The sequence below is a fragment of the Stegostoma tigrinum genome, chromosome 29 (assembly GCF_030684315.1).
Source record: "Stegostoma tigrinum isolate sSteTig4 chromosome 29, sSteTig4.hap1, whole genome shotgun sequence".
Lineage (NCBI taxonomy): Eukaryota > Metazoa > Chordata > Chondrichthyes > Orectolobiformes > Stegostomatidae > Stegostoma > Stegostoma tigrinum.
The window spans coordinates 45,901,385-45,914,819 of NC_081382.1; the positions used below are offsets into that span (position 1 = coordinate 45,901,385).

Here is a 13,435-nt window from a genome sequence, read left to right on the forward strand (position 1 = left end):
TTGTCTATGTGTATTTTATTTCCCACACCCAATAGTGTGCATTATCCATTAACACTGCACCTTGGACGAAGTGTGGAAGAAGTGACAAAATACGTAGTGAGGTTGAAAAACATCTGATAGAATACAAGACTTTAACAAGAAACATTTCATAGAGTAGAAATAAGAAATATGTAATTTTTGTTAAAAGATGTGTTTTTTAAGATTTAACTAACATTTAATTTAATTGTATTTTCCAAATAAAAGTTTGAAACTTACAGCTAGTCAGGACCTCAGGTTTTTCATGCGGTTTCACAATTGCACACATAAATGACAATGATACACAAGCCTTAATTTGTTAGAGGTGGGCTTGCTAATTCCCTTTTATAGAAGCTAAATTCAACTGGATAGCAAGAAACCACAGGTGAGGACTGTATTGTCAGCTGGAAAAAAAACAACTGTTTTTGACGGTTTCAAACGGATAACAGCTGATCAGCTAGTAACAGATGTCAGGTGTTTCCAATTGGGAAAATTTAACTTAAAGTGGCATGCTGGATGAACACAGCAGGCCAAGCAGCATCTCAGGAGCACAAAAGCCGATGTTTTGGGCCTTCATCCCCCTCTCTGATGAAGAGTCTAGGCCCGAAACATCAGCTTTTGTGCACCTGAGATGCTGCTTGGCCTGCTGTGTTCATCCAGCTTCACACTTTGTTATCTTGGATTCTCCAGTTCCCATTATCACTGGGATAATTTAACTGTCTGGTAACCAAGATCAGTAGCTTACAACCGGTACTTGTCAACCTGGCAACAGCTAATGAATAATTCTTTCAAAGGAGGAACAAAAAGCTGCCCAACAACTGGAAGCAAATGCTTACAAATGGTATGTGAAAATCAGTCAGCAAGCAACTAAGAACAAGTCAAGATCTTCAATAGCTGGGATATACAGATTCTGACCAGTAGTCACCAATCAAATAGCAACTATTGGCCATTGCTGTCACCTGGAAGCAATAACTACCTGGCAATTAAAAGGAACTATTTTAACAGGTCTCAAAACACAGTTAACATTTTCATCCAGGATAGTAAAGTGGTTTTTCCTTCTGGGATAGCAGTTACATTCAGTATCCGAGATAATAAAGTGTGGAGCTGGATGAACACAGCTGGCCAAGCTGTATCTTAGAAGCACAAAAGCTGATGTTTTGGGCATAGACCCTTCATCAGAAAAGGGGATGGGGAGAGGGTTCTGAAATAAATGGGGAGAGAGGGGGAGGTGGATCGAAGATGGATAGAGGAGAAGATAGGTGGGGAGAGAGGGGGAGGTGGATAGAGGAGAAGATAGGTGGAGAGGAGAGGTATAGGTATAGGTCAGTCTGGGGAGGACGGACAGGTTAAGGGGGTAGGATGAGGTTAGAAGGTAGGAAATGGAGGCATGGCTTGAGGTGGGAGGAGGGGATAGGTTAGAGGAAGAACAGGTTAGGGACGAGCTGGGCTGGTTTTGGGATGCAGTGGCGGGGAGGGGAGATTTTGAAGCTTGTGAAATCCACATTGATACCATTGGGCTGCAAAGTTCCCAAGCGGAATATGACCAGTCCCCCTCCACCGACACCCTCATCCGCCTAGCCGACTTCGTCCTCTCCCTCTTTTGATTCCTTCCACTTCCTACAGACTAAGGTGGTGGCCATGGGTACCCGCATGGGCCCAAGCTGTGCCTGCCTCTTTGTAGGTGATGTGGAACAGTCCCTCTTCCGTACCGACACTGGCCCTAAACCCCACCTCTTCCTCCATTACATTGATGACTGTATCAGCACCGCCTTGTGCTCCCAAGAGGAGCTCGAACAGTTCATCCACTTCGTCAACACCTTCCACCCCAAACTCAAGTTCACTTGGACCATCTCGAACACATCCCTCACCTTCCTGGACCTCTCTGTCTTCATCTCAAGCAAACACCAAGAAACCGATAACAAAGTGTGGAGCTGGATGAACACAGCAGGCCAAGCAACATCTCAGGAGGACAAAAGCTGACGTTTCGAGCCGAGACCCTTCATCAGAGAGCTCTGATGAAGGGTCTCGGCCCGAAACGTCAGCTTTTGTGCTCCTGAGATGTTGCTTGGCCTGCTATGTTCATCCAGCTCCACACTTTGTTATCTTGGATTCTCCAGCATCTGCAGTTCCCATTATCACCCAGAAACCGATATCCACTTCAAGCCCACCAACTCCCACAGCTACCTAGAATACACCTTCTCCCACCCACCTGCCTGCAAAAATTCCATCCCCTATCCCAATTCCTTCACCTCCACCACATCTGCTCCCAGGATAAGGCATTCTACTCCTGTACATCCGAGATATCCTCATTCTTCAAGGAGCGTAACATTCCCTCCCTCCCTCCCCGCCCCCCACCCCCCCCCCCCCAGCAGTGGTCAGGAATGCCCTCGACTGTATCTCCCACATTTCACACACCTCATCTCTCACATCCCGTCCCTGCAATTACCGCCAAAAGAGAATTCCGCCTAGTCCTCACATACCACCCCACCAACCACCGGATACAACACATCATCCTCCGACACTTTCACCATCTATAATCTGACCCCACCACCAAAGACATTTTTCCATCACCACCCTCGTGTGCCTTCCATAGAGACCACTCTCTCCCCGACTCTCTTGTCCGCTCCACACTCCCCTCCAACCCCACCACATCTGGCACTTTCCCCTGCAACCGCACTTGCCCCCACGCCTCCTTGCTCACCAACACCCCAGTCCCCAAGATGACTTTCCACATCAAGCAGATGTTCACCTGCACATCTGCCAATGTGGTATACTGCATCTGCTGGACACGGTGTGGCTTCCTCTACGTTGGGGAAACCAAGCGGAGGTTTGGGGATCGCTTTGCAGAACACCTACGCTGGGTTTGCAATAAACAACAGCACCTCCGAGTCGCGAACCATTTCCACTCCCCCTCCCATTCTTTAGATGACATGTCCATCCTGGGCCTCCTGCACTGCCACAATGATGCCATCCAAAGGTTGCAGGAATAGCAACTGACATGGATGTTTGCTTCTCTTTCGGATTTTAATTTCTTCAGTTAAAAGATCACTTATGTGAACAAGATGAAAGTAGAAAATAAGAAGTTGTGCAAGCTGTTCTGCAGCTGACTTACTGGGCCCCAGTCTGACACAGTCCACTGTCGATCACAAGGGGGTCCAACACAATCCTTCTGAGATGGTGGCTTTGTTTTCTCATCACACAACCACTCTTCTTTCGAGCATCTTACTTCTCTGGTCACAGTAACCCGTTCTGCACACTTTGCTGTACACTGGAAAACAAAATGCAATGATGTATGAACCACATAATAGAACTTTATTCTTTGTTACACTTCTTCCACGTCGCAGGATTCCTATTCAACCATTAATGAAGGTAGAAGCCCATGGAATTTAAGGCAACCATTGATTTGGCTGGGAAATCTGTTGAGCGGCTGGCAACAAAATTTGGGGATCATGGGTAGGTACTCAATTTAGCAGGATATGACCATTGGAGTCACACAAGGACCTACGTTAGAACATAGAACATTACAGCACAGTACAGGCCCTTCGGCCCTCGATGTTGTGCCGACCTGTCATACCGATTTCAAGCCCATCTAACCTACACTATTCCATGTACGTCCATATGCTTATCCAATGACGACTTAAATGTACCTAAAGTTGAAGAATCTATTACCGTTGCAGGCAAAGCGTTCCATTCCCTTACTACTCTGAGTAAAGAAACTACCTCTGACATCTGTCCTATATCTTTCACCCCTCAATTTAAAGCTATGCCCCCTCGTGCTCGCCGTCACCATCCTAGGAAAAAGGCTCTCCCTATCCACCCTATCTAAACCTCTGATTATTTTATATGTCTCAATTAAGTCACCTCTCAACCTTCTTCTCTCTAATGAAAACAGCCTCAAGTCCCTCAACCTTTCCTCGTAAGACCTTCCCTCCATACCAGGCAACATCCTAGTAAATCTCCTCTGCACCCTTTCCAAAGCTTCCACATCCTTCTTATAATGCGGTGACCAGAACTGTACACAATACTCCAAGTGCAGTCGCTCCAGAGTTTTGTACAGCTTCGCCATAACCTCTTGGTTCCGGAATTCAATTCCTCTATTAATAAAAGCTAAAACACTGTATGCCTTCTTAACAGCCCTGTCAACCTGGGTGGCAACTTCCAAGGATCTGTGTACATGGACACCGAGATCTCACTGCTCATCTACACTACCAAGAATCTTACCATTAGCCCTGTACTTTGCCTTCCGGTTACTCCTACCAAACTGCATCACCTCACACTTGTCTGCATTAAACTCCATTTGCCATCTCTCTGCCCAGCTCTGCAGCTTATCTATGTCTCTCTGCAACCTACAGCATCCTTCGTCTCTGTCCATAACTCCACCGACCTTAGTGTCATCTGCAAATTTACTAACCCATCCTTCCAAGCCCTCGTCCAGGTCATTTATAAAAATGACAAACAGCAGTGGACCCAACACTGACCCTTGCGGTACACCACTAGTAACTGGTCTCCAGGATGAACATTTCCCATCAACTACCACCCTCTGTCTTCTTTCAGCAAGCCAATTTCCGATCCAAACTGCTATATCTCCCACAATTCCATTCCTCCGCATTTTGTACAATAGCCTATTGTGGGGAACCTTATCGAACGCCTTGCTGAAATCCATATACACATCAACCGGTTTACGTTAGTGTCTCAATTATTCATATTATTTTATGAAAACTTGGATAATGGTAGGGAAAGTCATATACCCAAATTTACTGATGACACAAAGTTAGGCGGCTTTGTACACAAGTGTAGATAACAGCATAAAATTATTAACAGGCATTGATAGACAAAACTATAGCAACACCGAGGACAGCAAAGGCACAAAACATTCTCAGGGTGGGGGATTTCAATGTCCACCACCAGGGGTGGCTAAGCAGCAGTACTACTAAGCAAACTGGTTGGGTCCTAAAGGACATAGCTGCTAAAGTGGGTCTGCAGCAGCTGGTGAAGGAATCAACAAGAGAGAAGAATATACTTGACCTCATCCTCACCAATTTGCTGGCTGCAGATGCACTTAAATAGACAAACTTTGAACGGATCTAGTAACTCAAGAGTGGCAATCCTTGGGGCATTGTGGGCCATCATCAGTGGTAGAATTGTACCAGTAACACTGTGCAACCTCACAGCCTCGCATGTTCCCCACTCAACCACTACCATCAAGCTAAGGGATCAACCCTAGTTCATTGGAGAGTGCAGAAATCTCAGGAGCAGCACTAGGCATACCTGAAAATGAGGAGCCAACCTCGTGAAGCTACCAAACAGGACTACTTTCACACCAAACAGCACAAGCAGCAAGCAACAGACAGAGCTAAGCAATCCTACAATCAGCAGATCAGGTTTAAGCCCGACAGTCCTGCCACATCCAGTTGTAAGTGGTGGTGGACAATTGAACAACTCATGGGAGGAAGCAGCTTTATAATTATCCCCAACCTCAATGATGGAAGAGTGCAAAAGATAAGGCTGAAGCATTCACAGGAATCTTCAGCCAGACAATGACTTTCCCTCTATCATAAGCTCAGAACTGGAGATGTTTGCTGATGATTGCACAATGTCAGCTCCATTGAGACTCTTCACAGACAGAGGCAGTCTATGTTCAAATTCAATAAGATCTTTCCTGTCCTTTCCCTGAAAGGCTCAATTCCCCTACTGATCAAGCATTTTTACACTTCTCCACTGCAGGTCACAAAATCTCAGGGAAAGCGTGTCTCTTTTAGAAGGGATTCCAGTTCTTCATGTATGAAGAGTTAGCCTTGAAACTCCTTCAAAATCTACTCACTTAGTCACAGACTGCCACAACGACTACTTGGTTGCTCAATCTCCTCCTCCAAAGTTGTACTCCACAAGATTCTTGAGACTACTACAGCATCTACACATGGACACAATTCTAGTTCGTTCACACATAGCTTCACTTAGTTGCTAATGCCCCTATTGAGCGCCACTAGTTCTCAGCTACACCAAGAAAATACTGCTCATGGGCTTCTTTCACCTGTATTATCAGCTGCACTGAACGATCAATCGTTCCAGAGCATCTTCTAAGCTCCAATTTCTCCAGACAGGTTTTTGATCCCCAACCCCAACTTTTACCTGAGCCTATTGGATCCTAGGACCTCTGAGCCCTGATTGCCTGGAGTCTACTCCTCTTACACTCTTCTATAAGACCATAAGATAGAGGAGCCAAATTAGGTCATTCAGCATATCAAGTCTGCCCTGCCTTTCGATCATGGCTGATATGTTTCTCAACTCCCTTTAAGCCTTGAGCCCCTTATCAATCAAGAACCTATCTATCTTTGCCTTAAACACACTCAATGACTTAGCCTCCACAGCCTCTGCAGGAATGAACTGTCTACCACTATTCCCGACTGGATGTGGCAGTACTGCAGACCTTAGACCTGAACTGTTCGTTGTGGGGTCTCTTTGCTCTACCATTTGCAGCTTATGCTGTTTGGCACACTTATCGTCCTGTCTGGTAGCTTCACTAGGTTGACACCTCATTTTTAAAGTATGCCTGGTGCTGCTCCTGGCATGCCTTCTTGCACTCTCCATTGAACCAAGGTTGATGCCTTGGCTTGATGGCAGTGGTTCACTGGGAGTATGCCTGTCAAAGAGTTTGTTGATTGTTACTGGAGTACAATTCTGCTTCTGTTGATGGTCCACAATGCATCACGGATGCCAAGTCTTGAGTTGTTCAAAATTTGTCCCATTTAGCGCAGTGATGGTGCCACACAGCACGATGGAAGTTAGTCAATGCGAAGGTGGGACTTTATCTCCAAAAGGACTGTGTGGTAGTCACTCTTACTAATATTGTCACAGGTAGATGCATCTGAAGCTGGGGAATTGGTGGGGATGAGGTCAAGTACGTTTTTCCCTCCTGTTGGTTCGTTCACCACTTGCTGCAGACCCAGTTTAACAGTTACGTCCTTTAGGACCCAATCAGCTTAATCAGTACTGCTGCTGCGAAGCCACTCTTGGTGGTGGACATTGAAATCCCCCAGAGTACACTTTGCACCCTCACCATCATCAGTGCTTAGCTGAAGTGCAGTTCAACATGGAGGAGTATTGATTCATTAGCAGAGGGAGGATTGTAAGTGGTAATCAGCAGGAGGTTTTCATGTTTAACCTGAAGCCATGTGATTTCATGGGATCTGGACTCAACGTTGAGGATACCCAGGGCAACTGCCTCCTGACTGTATACCATTATGCCACCATCTATACAGAGTCTGTCCTGCTTGAGGGATTGGACATATCTAGGGACAGTGATATTTGGGACAATGTTTGCAAGATGTGGTTCTGTGAGTATATGTCAGGCTGTTGCTTGGCTAGTCTGTGAGACAGCTCTCCCAATTTTAGTACAAGCCACCAAATGTTAGTGAGGAGGATTTTACAGGTCAACCGGGCTGCTTCTGCCATTGTCTCTTCTGGTACTAGGTTGTTTCCAGGTGGTCCATCTGATTCCATTTCCTTGAGACTTCATGGTGACTGAATGGCTTGCTAGGCCATTTCAGACAGTAGTTGAAAATGAACCACACTGGTCTACATCTGGAGTCACAGGTAGGCCATAACAGGTGAGGATGGCAATTTTCTTCCCTGAAGGATATTAGTGAACCTGACAGGTTTTTCTGACAATGGTTTCAAGGTTATTGGTAGGTTCTTAATTCCAGATTTTTAAAAATTGAATTCAAATTTCACCATCTGCTGTGGTTGGGTTCAATTCTGGGTCTCCAGAACATTAGTTGAGTCTCAGGCTTAACAGTCCAGCAATAATGCCACTAGGCCATCACCTCCCCACTAAATAGTCAAGAAAAGTAATGGAATGCTGGCCTTTATAACTAGAGGACTGGAGTAGAAAGATGCAGAAACAGAAGTTATGTTGCAGTTATACAAAATCCTAATTAGACTCCATTTGGAGTACTGTGAACAGATCTGGGCATCGCTGTGGCAAGGATATATTGGTCTTGGGAGGGAGTACAACATTGGTTTAAAAGAATGATACCCGGACTTCAGGGTTTAAGTTATGAGGAAAGATTTTACAAATTAGGCTTGTGTTCTCCAGGATTTAGAAGGTTAAGGGGTGATCTGATCAAAGTCTTCAAGATATTAATAAGAAAAGACAGGGTAAATAAAGATAAACTATTTCCACTGGTTGCAGATTCTACAATTAGGTGACATTGTTTAAAAATTAGGGCCAGACCATTCAGGAGAGAAGTTAGAAACACTTCTAAACATGAAGAGGGATAAATGGAATGGGACTGAGAGGCTAATTGGCCTATACTCTTTCCTATTTAACTTTCCAGCTAAGAACTGGGAGTGGAACATGAGACCTGAATAGGAGAACAGTATGAATTTTGTTAATGCCTTTTACCAATTCCTGTAATACCTGTTGTTTGTACATCAATTGGGTCAAATGGGCTAAGGAATGGCAGATGGAGTTCAATTTGGACAAATATGAAGTTTTGCATTTTGGTAATATGAAGAAGGGCAGGACTCATACAGTTAATGATAGGGCCCTGGGTAGTCTTGTTGACCTAGGGGTTCAGGTACATAGTTCTTTGAAAATTGTGTTGCAGGTAGACAGAGTGGTGAAGAAATCATTTAGTATGCTTGCCTTCATTGCTCAGACCTTTGATTATAGCCACTGGGACATCATGTTGAGGTTGCACAGGATGCTGGTGACTCCACTTTTGGAGGAAGGATATTAGTAACTTGGAGAGGATTCAGATAAGATTTATTAGCATGAAGTGAGAATGGTCAGTTTGAGTTATAAGGAGACACAAGATAGGCTGGGACTTTTTTCACTCGCACGTAGGAGGTTGACGGGTGAGCTTATAGAAGTTTATGAAATCATGAGGGACATGGACAAAATGAACAGCAAAGGTCTTTTCCCTAGGATGGGAAGTTCAAAACCAGGGGACATATTTTTAAGCCGAGAGGAGAAAAATTTAAAAGGGACCCGAAGAACAACTTTTCACACAGAGGTTGGTTCATATTTGAAATGAACTGCCAGAGGAAATGGTAGATTGCAGGCACAGTTACATTTCACAGGCATTTGGACAGGTACATGAATAGGAAGGGCTTAGAGGGATAGGAGCCAAATGCAGACAAGAGAGGCTAGTTTAGTTTGGGAAACTTGGCTGGCATGGATGAATTGAACCAAAGGGTCTGTTTCCATGCTGAATGACTCTATATAGTCTCCACATATTCCATTTACAAACACTTTCACTGAACTCCTTGGTGGGCAACCTAAATCCTTCACCAGCAAGACAGTTTTTTGTGAAGTTATGGATTTTGATCCTTGAGGGAAAAGAGCTTAACTTTCCTTTTGAGAAAAATCCTTTATTTTACTCATTTACTCTATGTACTACTTTTGTACTCACAGCAGCGTTTACCCCCAGGGCTCTTAACTGTAGTTAAAGCTACACTCTGATTCGTGGTCTCTTCCTTATGAGTTTCCCTTTTAGACTCATTCTTACAAGCATCAATAATTCTCACAGATTTCTATTACAACTTCCAGCGTTCTGAATGAAATTGTCACACTTTGTTACAATAAAAACATGTTGACTTTTGATCTTCACTTCCAACCTCAGTCCTTTCTCTTCTGATCAAAGGAGACATAAGAGCATAAGAACTAGGAGTAGGAGTAGGCCGTACGGACGCTCGAGCCTGCCACTGAATTTGTGCAACTGAGGGAAAATGTGTTTAGCCCATACTATTCAGCCAGCATTGTATTGTCTATCTGTTGTAATATCTTGGTGCTCAAAGTGGCTACATATTATGGAAGATACTGATTTTTAAAATGTTTGTAAGAGAATATCCTGTCCAAAAGTTTCATGCATAGTTTCAGCATCAAATATTCACACCCACCAGTAAAAATTACTTTAATTAACTCTTTTGAATTCAATACAAGCTTGCTTCAGCTGCTTTCTTAAATTCCAGAACGATTGGCCATATGCCTCAGGCTGTAACTCAGATGGAGCAAATATAATTTCTTTCCAGTATCACAATCCAGAGAAATTGCTTCTGACAGTGAAGCATAAATTACCTGCGCATTACCTATCAATGTACACAGCATTATCTGGGGATCAGTTAGCTCAGTTGGTTAGACAGCAGGTTTGTAATGCAGACTGACACCAGAAGTTTAGGTTCCATTCCCTTTGAAGTTACCCCCAAAAGTTTCATCATCTTAACCTGCCCCTTCAACTGAGGTGTGGTGACCCTCACATTAAACTCACAACTTGCCTCTCTTTATGGTGAGAGCTGTCCTCTGGGATCATGGTGAATTTATCCACACTCTGCATTAGAAGTATTCAGACTTCTTTTGCCCAATTCATTTGACTCACTATTTTCTTGAATTACATGAAGAATACTCCACATTTTTTTCTTCAAATTTTGTTAAGACTTATGCAAACTTAAACAGTTCCTTACTGGACTTCAAATTATGATTTTGATTCTTCCCTGCACCAGCACCTGATATCTCCTATTTCAACAGCTTCATTTTAAGCTGTTCATGTTCCCTCACTTTCTCTTCTCTTGGCAATTTTAATTCTCTCTCTCACATTTCCATTTCCTGTCTTCTTAATTCTATCTCCTTTTCCTTATCGTTGTCTGCTCTTTGTGCCTTTTTCTGCCATCTCTAGTTTCTTCATGTTCTGGCTGCTTTAACTGTAACTAAATATTATCTGTTTTGGATGGTTCATTGCTCAGGGTACCTGGCCTCTTGTGTATGAGACTATGCCAACTGATATCCTACCACCTTGATTATCTCTACATTCTTAGCTCTGTCTGACAACACTAATTCCACTTTACCCATCAAATGGATCAACATAGTCTTTCAAAGTTGCCTTTAGCCTGTTAGGGATAATGCTGTCATCTGCAGGAACCTCTGCTATTTCCAGGGACAGTTGTAAATGCAGTACGAACTTGGGTGTTGTTCTTCACCTGCAATATTTTCTAACATCATTCCAAGTTCTTATTGCCTCTATTTCAACCCATCCCTGATGAGCCTCCAAACTCTGTTACGCTTCATTGGGGTAGTACACTGAAAAATCAAACCTGCTACTTTCAGATTTGTCACAAAGGTTAAAGAGTTTAAAATTATGCAAAATTCCCCAATCCACCTGTCTTGTAGACCCATGGTAACAGAAAGCAAGGACCAGGATTTTTTACTTAACAAGAATGACAATTAGTTATAAATAGATTTCAGATACAGGCAAACAATCAAACAGTTAGTACAAATAACTCTACTAGTTAAAATTCTAATCCCCTCTATAAACTTCATTTCAACACAGATACAGACACAGACATAAAAAAACATATGGGTGTTGTGGGGGCAGAAGGAAAGACTGGGAAAGCATTTCACTAATCTCTGTCTAAGCAATTTGCTAAAATAATTCTTGTGCTGATCAGAATGCTGTTTCCTGATCTTCCTTGAGATACTTTCATCTATTTGCAGGAGGCACCAAATGACTGGATTGTCAAACATGAAGGTCTTTGATTTATCAATTAACATGCACAGCTTACAGCAAATGAAAAGAGAGATAAATTGGCTCTCTTCAGACTTAAGACGCTTTTTGCTGTAGGCCAAAAACAGCTCCTTCCTCTTCAAAGGTCTGATGGCTTCTGCCGAAACAATTACACATTGAAGCTGTTCAGCTACCTAGAAGCCAATCACATAGCTACTGGCAGGCAGAAGGCCTTTGACATCGATAATTGGTCATTAGTCCACAAGACAATCAGCAACTTGTTGCCAGTCAAAGCTCCATTCTGTTGGATACTGAGGTCCATCAAAAGCTGAATTTTCCTAGTATTTGCTGTATAATGGGTGAATTTCATTTAACAGCTATTGCAACAGAAATTAATTTTCTAAAATTCTGGCATATGAAAATAAACAGAAGAATTTCAAAAAACAAGAGGTCATGACGCCTATTTAACGAGTGTTAACAATTTATCCAGTCAAACACACTCTATTATCAATATCTTGTTTTCAAAAATAAGAAGTATTTGTTCTCAGAAAGAATGGTAAACTAAGCCTCAGATGAAAGCAGGCAAGGGGGCAATGGTTGTTCTACATTATAAGTGGCTGTCCCACAGCCATTGGCTAAGAGAGATCCAACAATTGATTAAAGCAACGTAAGTTACCTCCTCTAGAAATATTTAATGGGGATTTACTTTTTGTGTGGTTTTCCAATCTCCCTACTGTATACAACTGTATTTCTCCCCTTATTATATTTGAACTGTAACTGATGTACAGGATTGTTTTCTTGCACTGTAAGTAATAAGCCCCAGGCTTGTCATTGCATCAAACCCTATGCCCACTTTCTGACCTGATCCAATATCTTCCCCTTTAATTCTAAAACTTGAACCCCTCAGGATGAAAAGTTCTTAGAAATAGGAATCTTTTGCAATTCCCCCTTTGGATTTATTACTGTGAAACTAAATTGAAGAGAATACATCTTATTTTTATTTATTTTTGATCATGGAGCAATCTGCTCTAAAATAAGGAGACCATAGAAGAGGATGTTGCTGTTTTAAAACATGTTATTGGAACTTGTTGTAAGTTGTATTTACACTGATGCTTTGTTCAAGTGGTGGACAGGATAACTGAACTCATCAACACCATGTTTTTCCCCACCTATACTCTCTCCACCTATCTTCTTTTCTCTCCATCTTCGGTCCGCCTCCCCCTCTCTCCCTATTTATTCCAGAACCCTCACCCCATCCCCCTCTCTGATGAAGGGTCTAGGCCCGAAACATCAGCTTTTGTGCTCCTGAGATGCAGCTTGGCCTGCTGTGTTCATCCAGCCTCACATTTTATTATCCTGGAATTCTCCAGCATCTGCAGTTCCCATTATCTCTCATCAACACCATGGGTGTGTGTTCAGATCAACTGCCTAGAGGCAGCATGTTGCTTGTTTTACAATCAGTACTAGTGGCGTGGATCAGGAAACATCAGCATGACAACAACTCTCTGCTTGGTTATATAACTGTCTATGAGCCAATGTGAACAATATGGGGCAGAAAGCCTCCAGACTCTCAAAAGATGCATTGCACTCTCCCGGCAGAGAAGTAACTTGGAAATTGAAACAAAAACAGAAATTGCTGGAGGAACTCAACAAGTTTGGCAGCATTTGTGGAGAGAAAGCTCAGTTAACATTTCAAGTCTAGTAACCCTTCTTCTGAAGGGATTGGAAGATAGTTTGCTATTCTCACTCACTATTTGCATATAAACTACCTATAATGAGAGATTGAGATTGAAAAATTCATAATCCTTCTGTCTGTATCTGTAGTAAAGAACCGAGGGGCCTTGAAATGAAGAAAATTGGAGGCCAGTTCTCTGAAGAAGCAAAAGGGCATTAGACCTTAAGGTGCAGGAGCAGAAATA

At 43.0% G+C, this 13,435-nt stretch overlaps 1 protein-coding gene across 1 annotated transcript in view; it reads right to left on the reverse strand.

The window, feature by feature from the left end:
- Nucleotides 1-13,435, reverse strand: part of adamtsl2 (ADAMTS-like 2) — a 205,363-nt gene that overhangs the window by 59,382 nt on the left and 132,546 nt on the right. Inside the window, exon 15 of the mRNA XM_059638308.1 lies at nt 3,128-3,283. Coding sequence (XP_059494291.1) covers nt 3,128-3,283 — 156 coding nt within the window. The remainder of the gene's footprint in view (nt 1-3,127; nt 3,284-13,435) is intronic.